The following is a 21,191-nucleotide window of genomic DNA, read 5'->3' as shown; positions in this document are numbered from 1 at the left end:
GACTCCACGAGGGCCAGATACTCCAAACAGCTGTTCAACGCATACGCACAAACAACAGTCAGAGTCGCCCTCCTAGCAACATGAAGTCGCAAGGAGGCGACCCTCTCATTCTGTGGGGAGAACTCCAACACCACTGTGCTCAGCCAGGGACTGGTGATATAAAATGTGTAATTTTTCACCACCAAGTTTTGTGAGTTTCTGAGCACATTTAGCCCCTCAAAAATGTGATTCATTTACAAGAATAATAATGATAATAGAGAAAAAAAAGAATAATTCCTTCAGATACAATAGGCCCTTCCCACCACTCAGTGCTCGAGCCCTAGTAGGCTAGCACAAACTCAGTAGGGATTTAACCTTAACAAGCACATATTAGGTGGCGCTACAGTGACATGTTGCAGTACGTTCATGGGTGCAGCTCTTCTGTGAGTTTTACAAGGTAAGATTTACAGTTTAGATCCTCCACAGAACACATGAAATGACACTGTGGTGGTTTATGTTTTGTTTCCTTGAAATGTGTGCATAGTTGTCAGATTATAAATTCTTGAGTATATTGTTAACACTTCCATGTTATTTAGCATTTTTGTCAACTTGTCACATCAAATAACTCTCTGTGCTTTCCTTTTAATAGGTTGTTATTGTAAAATCAAGTGATTATGTTCTACACTAATGTAACAAGGATAAAACATTTCTTCATCATTGGATTTCCTGGACTTTCACCAGAGTATTATGGACCTGTGTCAGCCCTACTTTTTGTGCTCTTCCTAGCTATAGTGGTGGGAAATATTTTCATTTTAGTGTTTGTTAAATGTGAAAGGTCTCTTCACAAACCCACATATCTGATCTTTTGCCACTTGGCATTAACTGATTTAGCATTTGGGATTGTTACTCTACCAAAGATTATATCAAAATATTGGTTTGATTACAGCATTATTTCATTTTATGGTTGCTTTGCCCAAATGTATTTTGTTCATTTTCTTGGGGCGACTCATTCTTTCATCTTGATGGTGATGGCTCTTGATCGCTTTACTGCAATTTGTACTCCACTGCGTTATGCAGCCACTTTCACTAACACCACTGTTTCTGTGCTTTGTGGAATATCATGGCTTATGCCAATATCATGGATGGTGGGTATTGTTTTGGATGCTCTTACATTGCCGTTTTGTAATTCAAACATAATTGTGCAGTGCTATTGTGACCACATAGCTATAACAGCACTTGGATGTGAGAATGTAAGAGAAGTTCAGGTAGTTGCTTTTGGTCTTGCCATGTTGAGTTTGTTGTTGCCCTTGGGTTTTATTATCTTTTCTTATTTTGTCATCATCATTGCTGTTGTGAGAATGTCCAGTTCTGAGGGACGCATGAGGACTCTGTCTACCTGCACACCACAGCTTCTTATCACGTGTCTGTATTATATGCCAAGATGCTTTGTGTACTTGGCAAATAATGTGGGATTCACTTTCAGTGTTCCAGTTCGCATTGTTGTTGTAATGCTGTACAGTCTTTTACCTGCAGCTGTCAACCCGATTATTTACTGTTTCAAAACCAAGGATATCAAAGAAAACTTAAAAAAGAAATTCTATAGAAAGAAAATTAATTTCATCATGAAAACTGGATGAATTACAATCCAGAAATGTGCAAGGAACCAAATATGTTTCTTAAATCACATCTTGACACTCACTTTTACCAGAGAGCCTTCTAAGTAAAACAATTCATTTTTTACAATGCTGTACTTTGTTTTGAAATGTCACTATGTTATTGTATTATTTTGTTTTCTGCTTTTATATTTTCTCTGTCTTGTAATTTATTATTTTAGAATATTTGTGTCATTTCTCTCTGATTTACTATGTTTTAAAGTACTGTACCTATGTAAATAAAATCTATTATATTATTATTATAAAATTAAAGTAGTATTTATTTCTGATATTGAAGACTGTGCAGAGTTTGTGTCAACAGTGATCATCTTGAGATCAGAGTAGACACACACTTGAAAGACAAAAGATGGTGGTAATGCACAGTTCAAGTTCAATGCTGTCAAACCAACTTCAAGCTTAGTTAAATACAATTACATTCCATGTATTCACAAGCTTTAGCGTGCTGCTTTTAATAGTCTCATGCCTCACTCACCGAGCAGTTTAGTGACTACAGACCAGTGGTGGGCTAAGGCTGTCTGAGGGGCAGGGGTGAAAAAACATGAAGGGCACCTGATATGTTCAATGGGCCCCCATAAGCAGAGAACAACGATGCATGTTTGGTAAAAAAAAAAAAAAAAAAAAAAAAAAAACATCTCCAACTAAGATTAACATTTTATAGGGTGATTCAGAATATGAGGAAAACAACAACTCTGTATTAAAATGATTTACCTTTTAAACATTTGTTTTGCAGACATCTCTGTAATAAAATACAGGGAATGGATGTTTTAAATGTTTATTCCTCAAACACATCTTTAGTAAACACATCGAACTATTAGTCTACATACATTAGTAATGCATCCTTAATATAAATCAAGTGCAAATAAGCCTTGCTGTGACCTACCTCACAAATTGTAGTAGGATCAAGGTTACAGCTTAGACTGCATTGACCTAAACAACCTAAAGAGAGTGTGACTGAGCAAACTAGTGAGTACTACTGTGCCAAAATCAACTGAATGGAATTATGTCAGCTACAACAACTACAACATGTTTTAAGGGTGTTTTATTTCCTAATGGTCAGCCTACATAAAGGATACATTAATTTCTACCATAATAGCCAGTTTACTCAAACGTAAAGGCATCTTACAGGGCAAGATGTTTGTTTTGTTTTGTTTTGTTTTGTTTTGTTTTGTTTTGTTTTGTTTTGTTTTGTTTTGTTTTGTTTTGTTTTGTTTTGTTTTGTTTTGTTTTGTTTTGTTTTGTTTTGTTTTGTTTTGTTTTGTTTTGTTTTGTCACTTTTTGGGGTTCTTTACAAGCCACTATAAAATTTTCTTCCACTGACAGGGCACCCAGGAGGGCACTTCATTCCAGACTGCCCTCTATAGCGCATTTCATCCTGATTTACCCATAACTTGGACAGTCATTACAGAACTGTGGTATGTTTTCTCCTTTGTGCACTTTAGAGGGCACTGATCATACTGTGCAGTATTTTTTGGTCCACCAGGGCACCGGTGGTGCACTTGCCCACTCCCTAACAGACTCTCCCTGCAGTCAGGCCCTCACATTTCAATACAAACAATTCTTTCAAGAAATCTTCACAGGTATGCATGAACTGATCTTTGCTTCTGTTGCATTAAACATGATGTTTACCAAAACTTACACAGAAAACCTTCAACATCACAGACCTGAGACCTTTCACTGTATGTTTTTCATAATATATGCAGTCAGACACTTTGAAAAAAACCTTGAATTCACATGAGAGTTGACACCTCTGAGTGTTAATCCTCATCATTACACCAGACTACAATATTAAGTGATCAATATGGTCAAGATGGATCATATCCTTTTTAGAGTTTAAGACTAAAAGGTAAGATGTGTAGACAATTTGTGACATGCGGTAAAGTCATCATTGTGATAACCTGTGGAATATCTCATCTTATTCTTTTTTTGTATTACTATCAGTATTGACGGTGAAGTACTATTTCTTTCATCATTCTTTTCTAATTTCACTTCCAGGCTTTTATTTCATTTTCATTTTTGGTCAGAGGCTGTCTCTGTCTACAAGTGATTATGAAGTACACAAATATTACAACTATAAAAGACTTTATTATCACTGGATTCCCTGGACTTTCACCTAAGTATTATGGACCAGTGTCTGCTCTTCTTCTCCTTACTTTCACAGCTATTGTTGTTGGAAATGCTTTCATTTTAACCATTATTGTGTATGAGCGGACTCTTCACAAACCGACATACATGATCTTTTTTCACCTTGCAATGACAGACGTTATATTTGGGTTTGTGACTCTTCCAAAAATCATTGCCAGATATTGGTGGAATGATGTGATATCTTCATTTGGAGTCTGCTTTACGCAAATGTATTTTGTCCATTCTTTGGGAGCTATTCATTCTTTAATTTTGCTGATTATGGCCTTGGATCGCTTTGTTGCTATATGTCTTCCTTTCCGATATCCTGTTATGATTACAAATAAAACAATTTCTATTGCTTGTAGCATGTGCTGGGTAGTAACATTCATACGTATGTTGGGAATTGTGCTTCATGCCTTAACTTTGCCTTACTGCAACCAGAATGTCATCACACACTGCTACTGTGATCATATGTCAATAACTCGGCTGGGATGTGGTGAAAATGTTAAATATGTTAAAATGGTTTCACTTGGAAATGCCATGGTAATTCTCCTGGTTCCTTTAGCTTTCATAATTATTTCTTACTTTTCCATTATCATAGCTGTTCTGAAAATGTCTCATACTGAGAGCCGCCACAAAGTCTTGTCCACCTGTGCTCCTCAGATCTTTATTACCTGCCTTTATTATGTGCCAAGATGTTTTGTTTATCTCGCTCACAATTTAGGATTTAGTTTTACTGCTGATGCCCGTATTTTAATAACCATGTTGTACAGCCTCATACCTGCTGTAGTTAATCCACTGATATACTGTTTCAAAACTAAGGATATAAAAGAGGCTTTGGTGCAGAGATTTAAAAATAAAAAAGCCAGCATTGCAATTTGAAATTAAAATTGACTTTCAACAAAATGTTATGTGATATTTGACTTAATTTATTGGAATCAGTCAGAAAAGATGAGTATAAAATATATAGGACCCGCTATATAAAATAATTCAGTAAATGATTAAATATAAACTCGTTGCTATGAAATGTTGTTTCATTTTTCTATATTTTAGCAAATTTTATTTGAGAATTTGCTTTTTAACTCTATATTTTTCTGAAAGATTTTTATAATGTTTTTCTGGTGTGAATTAATCAAATAACTTTCTATAATTCTTGAAATCCCAAACTGTGATGGTCTGTTCATTTAACTGCAAAATAGAAATTCTACTGACTGACAACAACTTACTGCACATTATTATAATTATACTACAATTTGGTTGGAATCTCTCCTTGTGCAAGAAAGCATCTGGAAGATTTTCTTCAGAATATGAATTATTATTTTTGACATTGTGCAAAGTATCTTTTTGCTCGCAGGTTTGATTTAGAGTGCTGTATTTTCCCTGACTGAAAACAACTCTTCTGAGTATCTTGATTTTTGAGAATGCCTGTGAAATCGTTAACTCTACTTCACACTGTGCCCGAGCACTGTACTGCACCTCTGACTGTAACCTTGAATTTGTCCACTAGATAGAGACAAATCATCAGTGTATGATCAAATCTACTTACACCTTCAGTTTTAAATCAGAAAATCAACACGTGAGGATGTGAGTGGAGGGTTTGAAGGGTTTTTTTTTAATGTTATAAGTCATTTGTTCACTGTGGTTCAAAAACATGCATCTAGAGATAGTTGAACATTCTTTATTAGTACAGTACAGCAACAGACTCCACCTTCCATCCCCTGACCAGGATTTCTGTCTTTTAAACTAATTTTCTCTGCACACACAATTTTGCTCTCTTTGTTTTGTTATATGACATTAAGCTGTCATAACACAACTAATATCCTTTATCATTTACTTACATTCTCTTACTTATTGGTGTTGAAAGCACAAAGATTTCAAGTGAGATAATGGAGAATGTTTCATTTTAATTCATTGAATTTAGGAGCACTATAATCTATCATTTGATATCATGTTCTTATATACCTTTCACTGTTTGTGCAATACATGCTCCAATCAAAAATTTAGATTTATGTCACATTTACATTATTCATGTTTTTTGATGACGTAAACAGCATAATTGTATCAAATATGTTTCAGTAAAGTGTTGATGTAGAAAACTTTTATGCATCCCTTATCAATCTTCATAATCAAAAAGCACAAAAATGCTACTTTTCTGGAACACATTGTGAAGCACATTTGATATTGTGTCAACTCTTTTTTTAATTATTAGTTGTATGATCTATATTTTATAATGTTCCTGACTAATCTAATTATGGAGCTGCTATATATGTGCAGAAGCGTGTCTGTCATTCTCCTGTTCTGATTTTTAAATTAAAAAAAAAAAAAAAATCATATAAATACTTTGTAGTTTTCAATCTGACCCAAAAACTACAATATAATCCCCGTCAAATTATTTCCTCTATGTCACTATGCAGATCATAGCTGTGACTGGGTTCAACAGGTAGACATGCAATATCCTCAAATACAGAAGCATACATGCTAAAAGGAAGATTCATATTGAAAATATTTTCCCATTGCTCAAAAGTACCAGAGGGAGTACTGTCAGCTTCAAGCTGATCTGCAGCAGACTGGCAGGTGTGTTTGAACAATGAGTTGACAGGCAAGATGCCTTGTTGTCTGAAGCTGCATGCTGACAGAGTCGATTGTTTATGTATATATCTCCTGGTGTTGATGATAGAAAACTGTCCATACTCAGACTCCAAGCAGGTAAATGTGCTGTCTGTTTCACTGTCAGATGACACACTGATCATCGTGGTGGACTTGGCAGGTCCAGGCCTCAGGGATGCTCCATGTGGCACTGTTTGCTCTATAGGAGAGTTTAATTTACTTATTTCTTCAAAAGTGAGACATTGCACAGGTTCTAGGAGCTCTGGTTGTAGGATCCTCTTTGTGCAACAAGGCTGTGTTTTCTGGGACTGCACAGTATTTATCTTAGTCAACAACTGTTTGTTTAGGGATGCAACATGTTCAGGTTTTGTAGGACTGTGTGTGCTGTCTTCACCGGGGCATCCTTTCTTAAAACCCTCAAACAGCATCCTCAAATCTCGCCACTGTTTAGAATCAGCGTTCACACACTTTGTGCTGTACAAATGCTTGTGCCAGCTGAGCTTGAGTGAGGCAGTGTCTGATAGAAATGCACTACAGATGCTGCTGATTTCATAATACTCCAGCTCACTGTTTGGCACTGGCTGAACACTTGATAGACTGGTATCACTGTAACACTCCATACTTGACCTCTGCCGATTAGCACTCATCAGATCACGCTCTTTCCCTTGTTCTGCAGCATCTGTTAGCATTCTGCTGTCATCAAAGCAAAATGCCATGTTGTCTGTCCCTTGCTCTGTTTTCTGTGGTGAGCTGTCTCTCTGACACTTTGGATTCTGTCGTCTCACTCTGTAAAGAGCAATAAACATTCCTATAATAACCAGGATGGAGAGAACTGGAATAATCACAGCAATGAGCCACAGAGGCAGGCTGCCCTGCATCTCAGAGCATCCATCATAGCTCTCTGTTGTGGAGATGCACATATCACAGACATGGTCCGAAACATTATGCAAACAGATGCAGGATCCGTTCTGCACCACAGGTCCACACTGCCATCGGTTTTGACAATGTGTGGAGAGACAGTTCTTCCTAGCTGTGTCATCTTCGGTGCAGGGAGAGGGCAGGCAGTAATCTGAAGAGCTGCAGCTTGACTGGATGAGAGTTGAGCTCGGCCAAACATCCACCATCTCACTGTGTCCGCTGACTGGCAGAGTGTAACCTGTCACATTGAAATACTGCACACATCCAGTGAACCCTATCATTCAAAAAAGAATTAAGATAATTTGTCAGTTTTAAAAAGAGTTTACCACAGCATGCTTTGACACTTAAGACACGTCATACATACAATTTGTGTTTAGGGTGATCTATGTAAAAAGTAAGGAAAAATTTGTTCTTTGCTTCTGCTCTGCAGAAGGCAAGACCCAATAATAAATAAATGTTTTGCTTTTCTAATGCCTTTTGTTGAGAATATTTACATCTAAAAATAACTATATTTATTGATGGACCCTGTAAGGAACGTGACACTATGGCTTATACACAACAAAGATGCTCTCTTCTTTCTGATTTAGTGTTTTTACCTGTTACCTGTAAGATACACCTGCACACACGTTTTATATTCTTCGCTTGAATTTGCTAAATTAGCAGTGTGTGTAAAGTAGTAATGTGCCTGAGATTTATTCACTACTTACAGAAAAAGAATGCATTTATTATTGTCATTGGTATTGCATGATTATTAAAATCTAAATTGTACTGTGAAAATTAAAGCAGACAAAATCTATACATTTTGTAATTTTCACATTAAAATCGAAAAAAAGATAAGATTTATCTATTGTATATCTCACCTGCCTCCTGGGGCTTCGAATCTCCTGTCGGGGCTGAACCAAAAATAATCTTTTCCACATTAACAGGAGTGAGATCAATACTTCTGTCTGTGATGTTTAAGACTGCTTTTCCATCCAGAAGCAGAAAAATGTTCTGACCATTGCTGAACAAGGAGAGGACATGCCAGATCCCGTCAGCCACTGAGGAGTCCACAGTGAACTCTGACAGCTGTCCTGATAGGATGTCTTTGGAAATGTATACAGGCTTTCTGTCTTTTATCTGAGTTGGACAGAAGAAACAAGCTCTTTTACACTTCAAACATAAATACAAGATGGGTAAATGTCTATCTAAATATATTTTATACCCACCTTAAGCACAGTATATTCTGTCTGTCCGAGAACAAACATTAACACTCCATTATATTGGGTCTTGAATTTTATGTTAATCGCTGTTTGGTTTCTGCTGTTCCCCCGTTTCTCATCATCCAGCAAGTCCTTAAGCAGATAGTCTCTCTTGGATCTCTCTTTGATGACATACTCTATGTAGTCATTGCCGTTAAATCTCAATACAAGCTCCTGTGACATTTCTTCTCAAAGGGGAACGAACATGCGAACATATTTATTAACATACAATTCTAAGAAAAATAAATTCTGTATATCAAAAGGTTTTTTTTTTTTTTTTTACCTTTGGCACAGTTTCTTCCAGTGAAAGGGCTTTTGCACTCACAAAGATAGTCAGACCAAAGGTCATGGCACACACCACCATTCTTACATGGGTTTCTGTGACATGGTGATGCTGTTGCCCGAGGACACCTACATTAAAGAAATATTTTGCTGATATTAACACTTTTTAACACTTTTTTTGAAAGATTCTGTATTTAAAAAACAGGGTTTTTGTGTTTTACTGACGTCTACCTACAGCATGTAAATGTTTTGAATTTAATATACTTACCTATCAAGAATGTTATATGTTGTAAGGGCCATTGAAGGTCTCAGCAGGACGCCATTCACATAAATGTTTCGAATACACCCAACAAAGTCATGGGTTCTTATCTGAGCAAAATGCAGCAAAATGGATTCAACGGTCCTCAGTCCCCCAAATGTTATATTACTATTTTCAACATCCAGTGTCCTGCTTGTAGATACACACAAAGAGAAGACAGAGAAATAGATTTTATGAAGAATGATAAAAGATACACTGACACAAAATGATAAATTATGGGGTAGTGGCCATATTATTTCACCGCTACCTTTCTGAGCTACTGCCATCACTCTGTGAATAACAAAATCCACTGCTCTGAACATCTGTGCAGTTGTCCACATACAAAGAGCCCATCTGTTAAATACAAAAAACTTGCAGCATCAGTCATTTTAAATCCAGTTCTCCCCCTTTAACCACTGAAAACGGCTAGCTAATTAACCTTGTGTATGTGCTGACATATTTAAAACTCACATTGCCAATCCTCCTGGCAGTGATGCTGTGGAAATGTCCATCTGCCACTTGCTTGTTTGTCTGCAGCCTCACAGGTCCTGATCCCAGGTCATAAGAGAGACACATGGCCCCGTCAAGTATCTCCAGTGCAAAGAATTCCCTGCTGGATGATCCTCCAGGGTTGAACAGGAGCAAGGAGTTCCTTTGCACTGTGGCAAACTCAAGAGAGATTAAATTAGTCCTGCGATCCAATGGGGGAAACTCCATAAAGGACATCTCCTCAAAGCCATAACTGGGCTCCTCGCAGTGGACACCACTGACTCCTAAAATAAAGATGAAATAAAGATGTTGTTAGAGCATTTTAATAAATAAATTGTTCTCAGTTGTAGGTTGGAAATGTTTTTTTTCTTTGCATTATTCTTACCAAAGGCACAACTACAAGAGAATCCTGTCTGTGAATTGATGCAGCTTCCTTGGACACAGGGGTTTGATCTACAGTGGTCTAGGAATTGCTCACAGGTTTCTCCTGAAAAAAAGCAAATAAACCCAAGAGGTTAAAAGGATTCTGGACTCTATTACTGCAGAATAATGTGATTTGCTTTAAATATATTGAAACGTCTACCTTCAAATCCAGGCAAACAGTAACAGTGATATCCATTTTGAGTGGGGCTACAAGTTCCTCCATTTTGGCACTTCACTTTCAAGCATTCATCTACATCAGAAGAGCAGATAGGGCCAGAAAAGCCATTCTGACATTGACAGTAGAAACTTCCTGGAGTATTCACACATGTGCCTTTATTCTCACAGGGACTCATCTCACATTCATTAATATCTTCCTCACAGAGTGAACCAGTGAAGCCGGCTGGACAGGTGCAATTTAAAATCTCTTTCTGCGGTGACACAAAGATGACCGCCATGCTTTCCAGGACGGCAACATCCTGACTGATGTATATGTTTTTGTTGCACGTTGCCCCGTTTTGACACGAGCTGGTGAGACACGGATCACTAGTGATGTGAGAAATTGTCACATTGCTCTGTGACTCTAGTAATTTCCTGTGTCCGGCGGAGATGCCACTCGCGACTTCTCTGCTTAGATATTGACCATTGTAGTTTTTGACCGCAGCAAACAAAAGCATTTCAGTGCCAATATGTTTGATTCCAAATACATGAGTCTTAGAGGCCTGTAAGTTAAACAGGCTGTCCAGAGCTTTCACAAATCTCAAATACTTGTGAGACAAAAATTCTTCCAGTGAGGATGATGACACATAAAAGAGTATACAGCTGTCCATGGTAGCATTTGTGAAACCTTTGTAGTGGACATAGACACTGTTGTTGACTGGGAAGTGAAGCTGATCTGTAGCTTCAATAGTGATGTTAAAAGTAGCCTCACCTTGGAAAGGAGATGACCACAACTCACATGTGCCATTAGGTATCGTGAACATATTAAGGGACCCGCTTTTGATGCTGCAGTTGAAAATGTCAGACTCATCCTGATCATCAGGATGGACATTACCAATCATGCCTCCTTGGAAAGAACTGCCGAAATATTTCACCTCAATAAAGATATTTCTGGGCAATGAAGGGGTATCATTTTCATCCACAATCCTAATGTGGAACAGTGTTGTGGATGACAGCGGAGGGATCCCTGCATCCCGTACAACCGCCAGGACTCGATATGCAGAGATTTGCTCCCGATCAGCAGCCCTTGTGGTGAATAAAATGCCATCGGGAGTTACTGAAAAAGCACCATCTGTTGAAGTATTCACCAGCCAGTAAGTAAAAGGTCCCTGTTTTGGTGGCAAATCAGAATCAGATGCATTTAACTTCGTCACTATGGTGCCTGGAGGCTGGTTTTCCTTCACCTGAGCCTCGGTAAACGTGAGTTTGGGGGCGTTGTCATTGACATCACTAATAGTTACAATGACATTAGTGGTGCCAGTGGCTGGTGGAGAGCCATTATCAGTGGCTGTAACAGTCAGGTTATAAACTGGCCACTGTTCTCTGTCAAGTGGAGCGTTCACTGATATAACACCACTGGATAGATCAATGGCAAAAGACAAGTTTGTGTTTCCATGTTCAATGCCGAAGAAGAAACGATTCCAGTCCAAGACAGAGTCCTGATCCTGAGCACTCACTGTTATCACAGATGTCCCAACCAGGTTGTCTTCTGTAACATTCACCAAGTAGAGAGCAGAGGTGAACATGGGTGCATCGTTTGTGTCTATCACACTGATCTGGACCAGAGCTTCATCTATATCCATGCCAGTAATAACACCAGAGTTCTTTGCCAGAACTTTTAAAATGACATGACTGTTGCCTTGTTTCCTCAAACTGCCTGTTGTGTATATTTCACCGGATAGATTGTCGATTTCAAAGCCCAAATATTTGTTTTGGCCAAACATCAGGTAAAACACCTTGCCTTCAGAGCCTTGGTCATAATCTGTTGCTGTTACTTTCCCAATCCTTGTTCCAATGGGCACATTTTTAAGTATCGAAAAGTTAAACTCCTTTTTCTTGAACGTAGGTGTGAACTCATTGACATCTGAGATTTGGATGACAACATGTGCCAAACTAAATAAAGGATGACCACCAGTGTTTGAAGATTTAATTGTTATATCAAAGATCTGCTCTTGCTCATAATCAAAGACGTCCAAAGTGGTGATTGTGCCATTTCTTGAGTCCATTGCGAACTTATCCACATGACCAGCAATGAGAGAGTAGGTTATTTGGGCATTTGCACCAGAGTCAGCATCAGCAGCCTTCACATTGAAGACATTTGTTCCAATTGCAGAGTTTTCAGGCACTGAGATGATGTACTCTGAGGCTGAAAAGAGTGGAGGATTGTCATTGACATCCATAACTATCACTGTCACATTTAATAAACCTGTTTTAGAGACCCAGCCTCCATCCGTGGCTTTGATTCGGAGATGATAAAAACCTTCTTTTTCAAAGTCTAGTTCCCTGATCAGCGTTAGCAGCCCAGATGCTTCTCCTAGAGAGAATGGTAAATATTGATTTTCTGGTGTAATGTGGTACATGATGGCGCCATTGAGACCATAATCTCCATCTTCTGCTTGAATTTTCCCAATTACTGATCCTATAGACAAATCCTCAGGGACAGAAAAAGTGACATCTATCTCTCTAAAGCTTGGAGAAAATGTATTCTTCCCAGTAATTTCAAATGTGATTTCAGTTTGTGATGATAAAGATGGGGAACCCTGATCTTTTGCCATAACTAATACAGTAAGAAATAAATTTACACTCTCTGTCAGACTCTGATTTAACATTACTTTTCCATTGTCAGCTTGGATCGAAAAGAAATCAGATGCATTACCTCCGACCAAAATATATTCAATACCAGCACTGCTGTTATTCACATCTGGATCTATTGCTGTAATCTGGACCACCTCAGTTCTCAAAGACACGTGATATGGGACAGGAATCAGAGGCTGTAAAGGCAAAAACATTGGTGGGTAGTAATTATATGGCTCTAATCTTACTGTGACAGTAGCGTTACTTTCCAGAGGATCACTGCCGCAGTCAAATGCAATAACTGTAAATTGGTAGATTTCAAAAGCTGAATTGTGTAAAGTTAATGGCTGCTTCGTATAGATATCCCCAGAGGAAGCGTTCACCCAAAACTCCTCATTTGGAGGTTCAATAACATACAGAATCTCACTGTTTTGCCCCATGTCTGCATCTGTAGCAAGAACTTGCATAACAAACACCTCTTTATCTCTGGTTTCAGGAATCACAACAGTGTAGAAATGATCAGAAAATACTGGTCTATTATCATTGACGTCTGTGATGACTATAGTGACATCGGTGCTTATGCTCCATGCTGAATCATTTGCATTTACTTTTATAATATAATGATCCTGCTTTTCCCTGTCCAGAAGTCTATCAACAGTGATGTAGCCAGTGGTGAAATCAATATTAAACAGATCATCAATTTGGTCAATTATGGAATAATTAATCAATGCATTGGCATCAGTGTCATCATCAGTTGAAGTCACTTGTATTACTATGTGTCCAACAGGGGAATCTTCAGGTACTTCTGTTAGAAAAATTTGTGAAAAACGAGGTGCATTGTCATTTCTGTCTAAAACAACAACGATAACGGTTGCTCTGTCTTTATGAAGAGGATTGTCTAATTCTGCAGCTTCAACTGTTAAATTGAATTCAGGGATATACTCTCTGTCTAAACTTCCCGTCGTGCTCAACATACCATTTTCAGGGTCAATTGTAAAAGCGTTATCAGTGTTTCCCTCTGTTATATTGTACTGCACTGTGCTGAAACTGCCAGAATCAGCATCAATGGCAAGAACATCACAAACCCAGGAAGGTGGGGAATTCTCAAAAACCTCACACCTGTACTCAACTTGAGTGAACTGTGGAAAGTTATCATTTACATCACTGATGCTTATGTGAATTTCTGCAAATGATGAGAAAGGAGGCGAGCCTGAGTCTCTGCCTTCTATCAACAAAGTAAACTCCTTTTTGTTCTCATAATCCAGGGGGCTCTCCACTGTCAGCGCCCCACTTAATTGCTCCACATGAAACGTGTCGTCAAAGTTTCCAGAGGATAGATAAAAGGAGATGGGCTCGGCCCTGAGGCTTTCTGCAGAGACCACAGCCACTAAAGTTCCCACTGGCTCATCCTCAGAGAGGGAATAAGTCAGCAAATCCACATTTATCTCTGGAAAGTCGGAGACATTCTGAAACCGGATACTAATGGTGCTGATGTCAAATTTAGGATTTTCTCCAGCATCTTCCACACGTACGTTGACAATAATGTCTTCTGTTCTCCTGAGAGCACTTGAAGTAAACACAGTGCCACTATATGGATTGATGGAAAACAGATCTGAACTTTGTCCATATAAGGAATACTGAAGTTCTGCATTCATCTCAATGTCTCCATCCTCTGCCCTTACTGCGCAAACAACTGAACCTGTAGGGAAAAAAACACAAATAATGAACAAAATAAACTCAACTCTAAGTCTTTTTTCAAGACCATGTTATCCAGGATGAAATAATGTATATAAATGTGAAATGGAAGTAAAAACTCACCTGGAGCCATTTCAGTGGGCACATAGGCCACATAGGGGCTGTTCAGAAACTGGGGCCAGTGGTCATTAATATCCCCAATGAGCACGGTAACAAGCACAGTGCTTGACAGAGGCTGAGTGGGATGCTTATCACTGCCAGTCACCGTCAACTTGTAAATGGCTGTCGTCTCCCTGTCCAGGACATCAGTGGTAAACAGCTCTCCAGATGTTTCCTCAATGGAAAAAGGCACATTGGGGTTCTCCATGAAATACCTAATAGGAAGCCAAAAATACAGTAGCTCAATAGAGTACTACCATAAAGTATAAATGAACATGATGTATATATAGCATCCAAGAGTGATTTCTAATTGTTGTTATGCAGCAAGTTCAGCAAATTCACAAAAAAAGACTCATGCTACTATCTTCAGGAAACATGATGTCAAAATAGGCCACAGCCAAAATTGTGTAACTTTAACAACAAGTTTAAAATATACAATGATTTTGATTTCCCCAAAGCAACTTTTTGATGTGACATTTTACCTTATTTCCCCGCTGACACCCTCATCGATGTCAGTCGCCATTATCACAGCAAACACAGTGCCTTGAGGACTGTCCTCAGATACTATGGTGTTGTAGACTTCTTCAGTAAACTCTGGACGATTATCATTAATATCATCCACAACAACATGTATGGTCAGAGTACCTGTTAGGGATGGTGATCCTTCAAATGACAAAGTAAAGAATGAATTATCAAACTGTTTGAAGTGACCCTGGCATTTAAAATTTTGTAGAGCAATATACTATAAAGGTAATCGCATTTTAACTTGGATCAGAATTACCTGAATCAACAGCAATGACAGTTATGATGTACAATGATTCCCTCTCCCTATCCAAGCTGTGTGAAATTTGAAACGTGCCATTGGGAGAGATGTAGAATAAACCATCTCCATCTCCTTTCTGAATGAAATAAGTAAGCTGACTGTTGACACCTAAATCTTCATCGAAAGCTGAGACCTAATCAAAAAACACATGAACAATTCAGAAATTAACACCAAAAATCTCTGTTATTAATATTCAATCAAATCTTCAGCTTGTGAGATCCAGTAGTACCTGATGTTGTAGCTGAGAGGTGTCCTCTTCATTCTCCATGACATGTATGATCAGTGTTTCTGGAGAAAAGAGGGGTGCAAAATCATTGATATCCAAGACTGTGACACTGATAGCAGCAGTTGCAGATCTGGGCATGTCACCCTGATCTACAGCTTCTATGATTAAGGTGTAGTTTGAATCTCTCTCTCTGTCCAGTTTATCCATGACTGTGATGACACCTCGAACCATGTCCACCACAAACGGACTCGTCTGTCTCAACAAGTACCGCACTTGTCCATTCATGCCAATGTCCTGATCATGAGCCTGAACCTGCAACAGGCTTGTTCCCCTGGTGACGTCCTCTCTCACTGTCAGGCTGTAGGTACTTTGTAAGAACTCAGGGTCATGGTCATTTGCATCCTCGACTTTTATAGTGAGATTAATAGTGGTCGCCATCCTGGGTGAGCCTTTATCAATAGCTGTTATAGTAATAGTCAGCCTATCTAACTGTTCTCTGTCTAATCCCTCCTCCAGGTATATTCTTCCATTTGTGTTATTGATGCTGAAAACGCCACCAGATATATTGTTTAAATAATATAAAACCTCCCCATTGGATCCAAAGTCTGCATCCTCTGCATGTACAGTCATTACAACAGAATGAAGTGCAGTGTCCTCTGGTACACTGATACGTTTGGCTGACGTAAACCATGGAGCATTGTCATTGACATCCTCCACCACAACTTTAACATGTGTTGTGCTGGTGAACTGTAAAGGCAAAGGCTGGGCGCAGTCATTGGCTGTCACAGTCAGATTGTAGGAGGATTGTCTCTCTCTGTCTAACTCTGTGTTCAGACATAAACTACCAGTGGGGGTTATGAAGAACACTTCCTCTTCATCACCACCAACCACTCTCAGGTTCAAGTCTCCATTGTCACCTGACAGAGAGGAAAAGATCATGCATGACTTTATCACAATGATGAAATTGCCTTTAAGAGTCTGCTGTGTTAAAAGGTAGTATTGTGCACATTGATCTTGCCATGCATATAATAATAATACACTTGACTCAAGCACTAATTAGTAACTAACAAAAGAAGAGAAGAGAATTGAACTTTACTGGCAGCCAAAGTAGAAATGTGCAGACATTAGCCTCCAACTCAACATGGTGTTTTCAGCCAACAGCAAGACATGACCAAATAAGTAAATATGTTTAATGATAAATGACATTCATATCTTGATTTGCTAAATCTGGCATGTGTAGCCAAAAATATGTGTGTATATTAACAATGTGTTTTTGTTTGTTTGTTTGTTTGTATGTTTGTTTGTTTGTTTGTTTGTTTGTTTTCTCACTGGAATAGTTTGGAAGGTTTTATCAGGACATCATGACATGATTGGCAGATTGAGCCCATGTGTCTAGTTAAATCCAGTTAATGAGAGATATTTTTGTTACCATCATTTTCATTGCTATAATGAAATGAAATATATGGATGAGGATTGATGCCAAGTACAGAAAGTGTATAACTAAATGCTCAAATTTGGTAAAATAGCTGCCATAGCATCTTGTTAGGTTTGGCTAAATTGTGCAATGCAGTGAAGGTAGTGTATATGATCCCTTTTCATAGCTGGAGACTAACTTGTTCAGTATTAAAATGGGTACAGGACTTTGAAAATTAATCCTATTTTTGTAGTCATGACTAGTAAGTACTTACAAAGATTTTCACCATATATTATGTACTTTTGCATGACTTTTGCTTGGCCTTTTCAGTAATTACATAACTGAACATTAAAAAACACTTTGAGGTTTTGATGCCCCCTCTATATACTATAGTGAATTATCCCAATACTATACATTTTGATCAATAGTGCTTACAAAGCATGCAGATACTGCTTTAGCTTGTTAACAGGCCAGTTAATTGTGCTCTCTGGAGGTAATGTTTTGGTTTTTTTTTTCATGTGGGAAGAAACTTTAGCACAACACCTGAACTACATGGCTGTATTTCCCACAACTCTACGCAGTCGGCAAAAAATAATTTGATATGTGTCCTTTTTTCAAGAGTATTTAAATGCCATAATCATCTACTGGATGTTGGAAACATACTTTGTTTACTCACCATCATCTCTATCTGACACATTTAAGGAAAGGAAGCATGTGCCAACCCGAGTATCTTCCAGCAATGATGTAGAAAAGGTTTCCTGACTGAAAACAGGGGGGTTGTCATTCACATCCAACACATTGAAGTACACCCTGACACTGGATACCTGCGAATCCCCCTGCTGCACCACCACTGTGAGAACGAAAAATCTTTGTGTTTCGTAATCCAGGCTGCGGGATAATAGGAACTCCCCTGAGAGGGGGCTGAGAAGGAACAGGTTCTCTCCATCATCCTCCTGCACAGAGTATGTGATAGGCGTGAGACTCTCAAATTTTGTTTCCACCTTTCCCACAACTGTCCCTGTGAACACATTAAATAATGAATAATTATTGTGTGATCTAAAGACTCTAGAGTGAAAAGAAATGTATCAAACACAGAAGGGGCTGAAGAAAGTATTAATCTAAAAACACAGATTAAATAACATTTAAAAAGCTATCATGTAATATTAAAAGCATTTGTTTTCATCCTCTTCATCTTGTTGTCAACAAACATTATACATTACTGCCTAATTGACATGGATAAGGCCTTGCTCCACAAATGACTAACCTGGCACTGTGTCTTCTTTCACTTCAAATGAATAAACAGTTTTGGAGAAAGCCATCTGTGCTCTCCATCTGTTTTCAGAGTGTATGCTGACTGTGCCATACTTGGGCACAGCATCAACAGATGTATGATACCAGGAGGGGAGCGTATGCTGCCCTAAGACGATATTTGCAAACTGCCTCTCGCTACTTGCATTCACTGTATTTCCAGATGAAGGTTCATTGGAGGATACAGTCTGAGGAACCATAAAAAGGAAAAAAAAAAAGGGTCTCTCAGTTTCTTGTTAAAGTGCAATATGCAACTTTTCAAGCATTTCAGTACACTGTAACCTTATAATTTAATAAAATATGAAAATGTATCAAACACATATTCTTGCTGCAACATATAGTTTGAGCTAACAGGCCAACTTACCAGAAAATGAAACATTAAAAGTGTATATTTTCTCCAGCGTCTAGCAGAGTCCATTGTAAAGTTTACTTCCAAAATGCCTCTTACTTGGTCATAATGGCACAGTCAAGTAAGTCCTGGAAACTGCACTGCGTTACCTCCACAAAGGACCGACAAATGGACAACTAAAAAGCTGTATCCATAGTGATTACTCAATCTTCTCAGCTTGTAATCCTGATTGACACGCCCCTTTGACATCACTCTATGCAAATCCTGCAGCAGAAAAAGTACTTTGGGGGTCCAATATGCAGCAGATTGAAAGATTCAAAGTTTGTTCATGTTCTTTAGTAACATGTATTTCATAAGAAAAATACCAAATAAGCTTGAAATAAATCAATCCTTGCTTTCTTTAGAAGTGAAGTAAAAACATAGTAATAATATAACCTACAATGTTTTGCTGAATCATTCTGTTTTATATTCTTTCCATGGTATTTGCTATTGAGATTCCTGAGTGTAGAGATGAAATGGAGTCTTTGAACAGTTGAATCCAGTAAGGTAGCCTAGACGGAGCCTTTTTTGCTGCATGTCAGATGGGGAATTCATTCAGAGTGCAAGGCATTCATTCAATGGGTGAAAAGAGAGAAAAGAAAAAAAAAAACTGCCGCTCTGAATCACAGATTTCAAAAGAGCTCAGACATGACACTGTAGCACAGAATGTTAACTGAATTTGGATTAACAGCTTGTTACGGTGTGTACCAACATAACAGTCTCTTGGAGCAAAAGCAAATGGTTCACTGAATTACTGTTGGTACATATGAGAACAGGACCACCATCTTTATAGTGCTTTAAATAAAAACTTTTAACCCTGTTTAAGCCTGATTCTGTGATAGACCCACTGAAAGAAGACCTGGCTTTATTCATATTTGCAAACACTTTTGAGAGGAGGACAGTTCTTTGTATGGCAAAGGGCAACGCTGCTGAGAAAAGTCTGATAAATGGACATGTGAACCCCCCTTAAGTGACTGTGAGGCCACTGTGACTGTGAGATTGTCTCAAATTACAGGCGGAGGGAACTCAACCCAAGCAAAAGATCACAAAAGGTCCCTGCTTGGATTTACTGGGGAAGTATACACACAAAACACAAAAAGTACTTTTCTCTGGACATTTGGGTGATACCAAAATAGATGTTTTAAATAGGGTCAATCCAACTCAGCCAACAGTTGGGACTCGTCCTCCTTTAGCCACAAAAAACCCCCACTAAACGTTCTTATGGCTATTTGTCTTATTTGTAAAGTACATCAGTGAAAATAATTTAATACCCTTCCAATATTTAGGGATATACAATAAACATACTGTATAGTAAAGTTTGGCCTTTTCGCTACTGTACATTTTACTTAATACAGCACCACCGTCTGGATTCAGGTTGTTCAAACCATAAGGATCAACCAAAAAGACCTCATTCACTTTTCAAACGAGATACAGCGAGATAACATGTTTGTTTAAGGCTGTATCACTGAAAACTACTCAGCTCTGCAACCACTGAATCTAATTTGCTCATGAACGCAAATAATCTTGCTTTTAATTTGACAAGTTTACATTATTCATTTCTAGTTGACATTGTGGGTGTATGTAATGTGCTATTGTGCATAGCTTTATATTTTGTATAATGTGTCCTGTGTGTTTTTTGCTTTGTACCGTTTGTTATTGTGCTGTTATATGTTTTAATTGTAAGGGACTGCAGGGACTGAAAATTAGCTATAGGCTAACTCTGGTGCAGTACATCAAGTGTTAACATTTAAGTTTAACACTGTATATGGTCCCAATAAATATAACAACTATACAAACATTTACAATGCATTATTTTCATGACTAATCGTTTGGTCTTTAAAAAGTCAGAAAATGATGACACATGTCAATGACTGTTCCATAAAGCCCAAGATAAAACTCAAAATTTATCTTTTGTCCTGACCAACGGCCCACAACCTGAAGATATTCAGTTTATTGTCATAGAGGACTAAAGAAACCATGAAATATTCCCATTTAAGAAGCTGGAATCAGAGAATTTTTCCATTTTTTCTTTAAAAAACAAAACAAAAACTTCAAAACAATCGATTATCAAAGTAGTTGGCAATTAATCTTCTGTCAATCGATTGATCATTGCAGCTCTAATAATTTAATAGCAGAATGAACAAGCTTTGATCTTGCACTTATTCACTGATAAGCTATATTTTTTATTTTTATATTTTTAAATGAAAAGCATCAAACACCATTCAGTGTTTTAATTATTCTTGTAAACCTGAAAGGCCACATGTTCTCCAAGTTGGGTCTGTGATGACTGACTGGTAGTATAAGAGACACAAAAAAATAAAATAAGAGGAAAAAAAAACACAACAACAAACAAAACC

General features: G+C 38.0%; 3 protein-coding genes across 3 annotated transcripts; 2 read left to right on the top strand and 1 right to left on the bottom strand.

Annotated features, from left to right (window-relative positions):
* The first annotated feature begins 653 nt into the window (after window positions 1-653).
* Window positions 654-1,616, top strand: LOC122984209 (olfactory receptor 52E8-like). The gene has a single exon (XM_044354542.1). It carries the CDS (start codon window positions 654-656, stop codon window positions 1,614-1,616), a length of 963 nt encoding a protein of 320 aa, XP_044210477.1.
* Window positions 1,617-3,663: 2,047 nt separating this feature from the next.
* Window positions 3,664-4,655, top strand: LOC122984208 (olfactory receptor 52B2-like). The gene has a single exon (XM_044354541.1). It carries the CDS (start codon window positions 3,699-3,701, stop codon window positions 4,653-4,655), a length of 957 nt encoding a protein of 318 aa, XP_044210476.1. The 5' UTR covers window positions 3,664-3,698.
* Window positions 4,656-5,413: 758 nt separating this feature from the next.
* On the bottom strand, window positions 5,414-18,457 carry LOC122984207 (protocadherin Fat 4). The gene is made up of 15 exons (XM_044354540.1): window positions 18,403-18,457; window positions 17,815-18,156; window positions 15,728-16,641; window positions 15,457-15,631; window positions 15,158-15,338; window positions 14,640-14,890; window positions 10,192-14,520; window positions 9,994-10,095; window positions 9,591-9,892; window positions 9,388-9,473; window positions 9,090-9,269; window positions 8,823-8,950; window positions 8,507-8,724; window positions 8,159-8,417; window positions 5,414-7,572 (listed from the first exon to the last, which is right to left on the bottom strand). The coding sequence occupies exons 1-15, from the start codon at window positions 18,455-18,457 to the stop codon at window positions 6,158-6,160; spliced, it is 8,937 nt and encodes a 2,978-aa protein (XP_044210475.1). The 3' UTR covers window positions 5,414-6,157.
* Between the last annotated feature and the right edge of the window lie 2,734 nt (window positions 18,458-21,191).

Source organism: Thunnus albacares, chromosome 6 (assembly GCF_914725855.1).
Source record: "Thunnus albacares chromosome 6, fThuAlb1.1, whole genome shotgun sequence".
NCBI lineage: Eukaryota > Metazoa > Chordata > Actinopteri > Scombriformes > Scombridae > Thunnus > Thunnus albacares.
This window is presented reverse-complemented; position numbering and strand designations above follow the sequence as displayed.

Bases quoted from the DNA above. Each gene is read 5' to 3' on its own strand.
- LOC122984208 (XM_044354541.1), top strand. From the start codon at position 3,699: ATGAAGTACACAAATATTACAACTATAAAAGACTTTATTATCACTGGA.
- LOC122984207 (XM_044354540.1), bottom strand. From the start codon at position 18,457: ATGGCTTTCTCCAAAACTGTTTATTCATTTGAAGTGAAAGAAGACACA. The intron at 16,642-17,814 runs GTGAGTAAACAA...CCTCTCTGTCAG, and splicing joins TGTGTCAGATAGAGATGATG to GTGACAATGGAGACTTGAAC. The intron at 9,270-9,387 runs GTAGCGGTGAAA...ATCTACAAGCAG, and splicing joins GATGGCAGTAGCTCAGAAAG to GACACTGGATGTTGAAAATA.
- LOC122984209 (XM_044354542.1), top strand. From the start codon at position 654: ATGTTCTACACTAATGTAACAAGGATAAAACATTTCTTCATCATTGGA.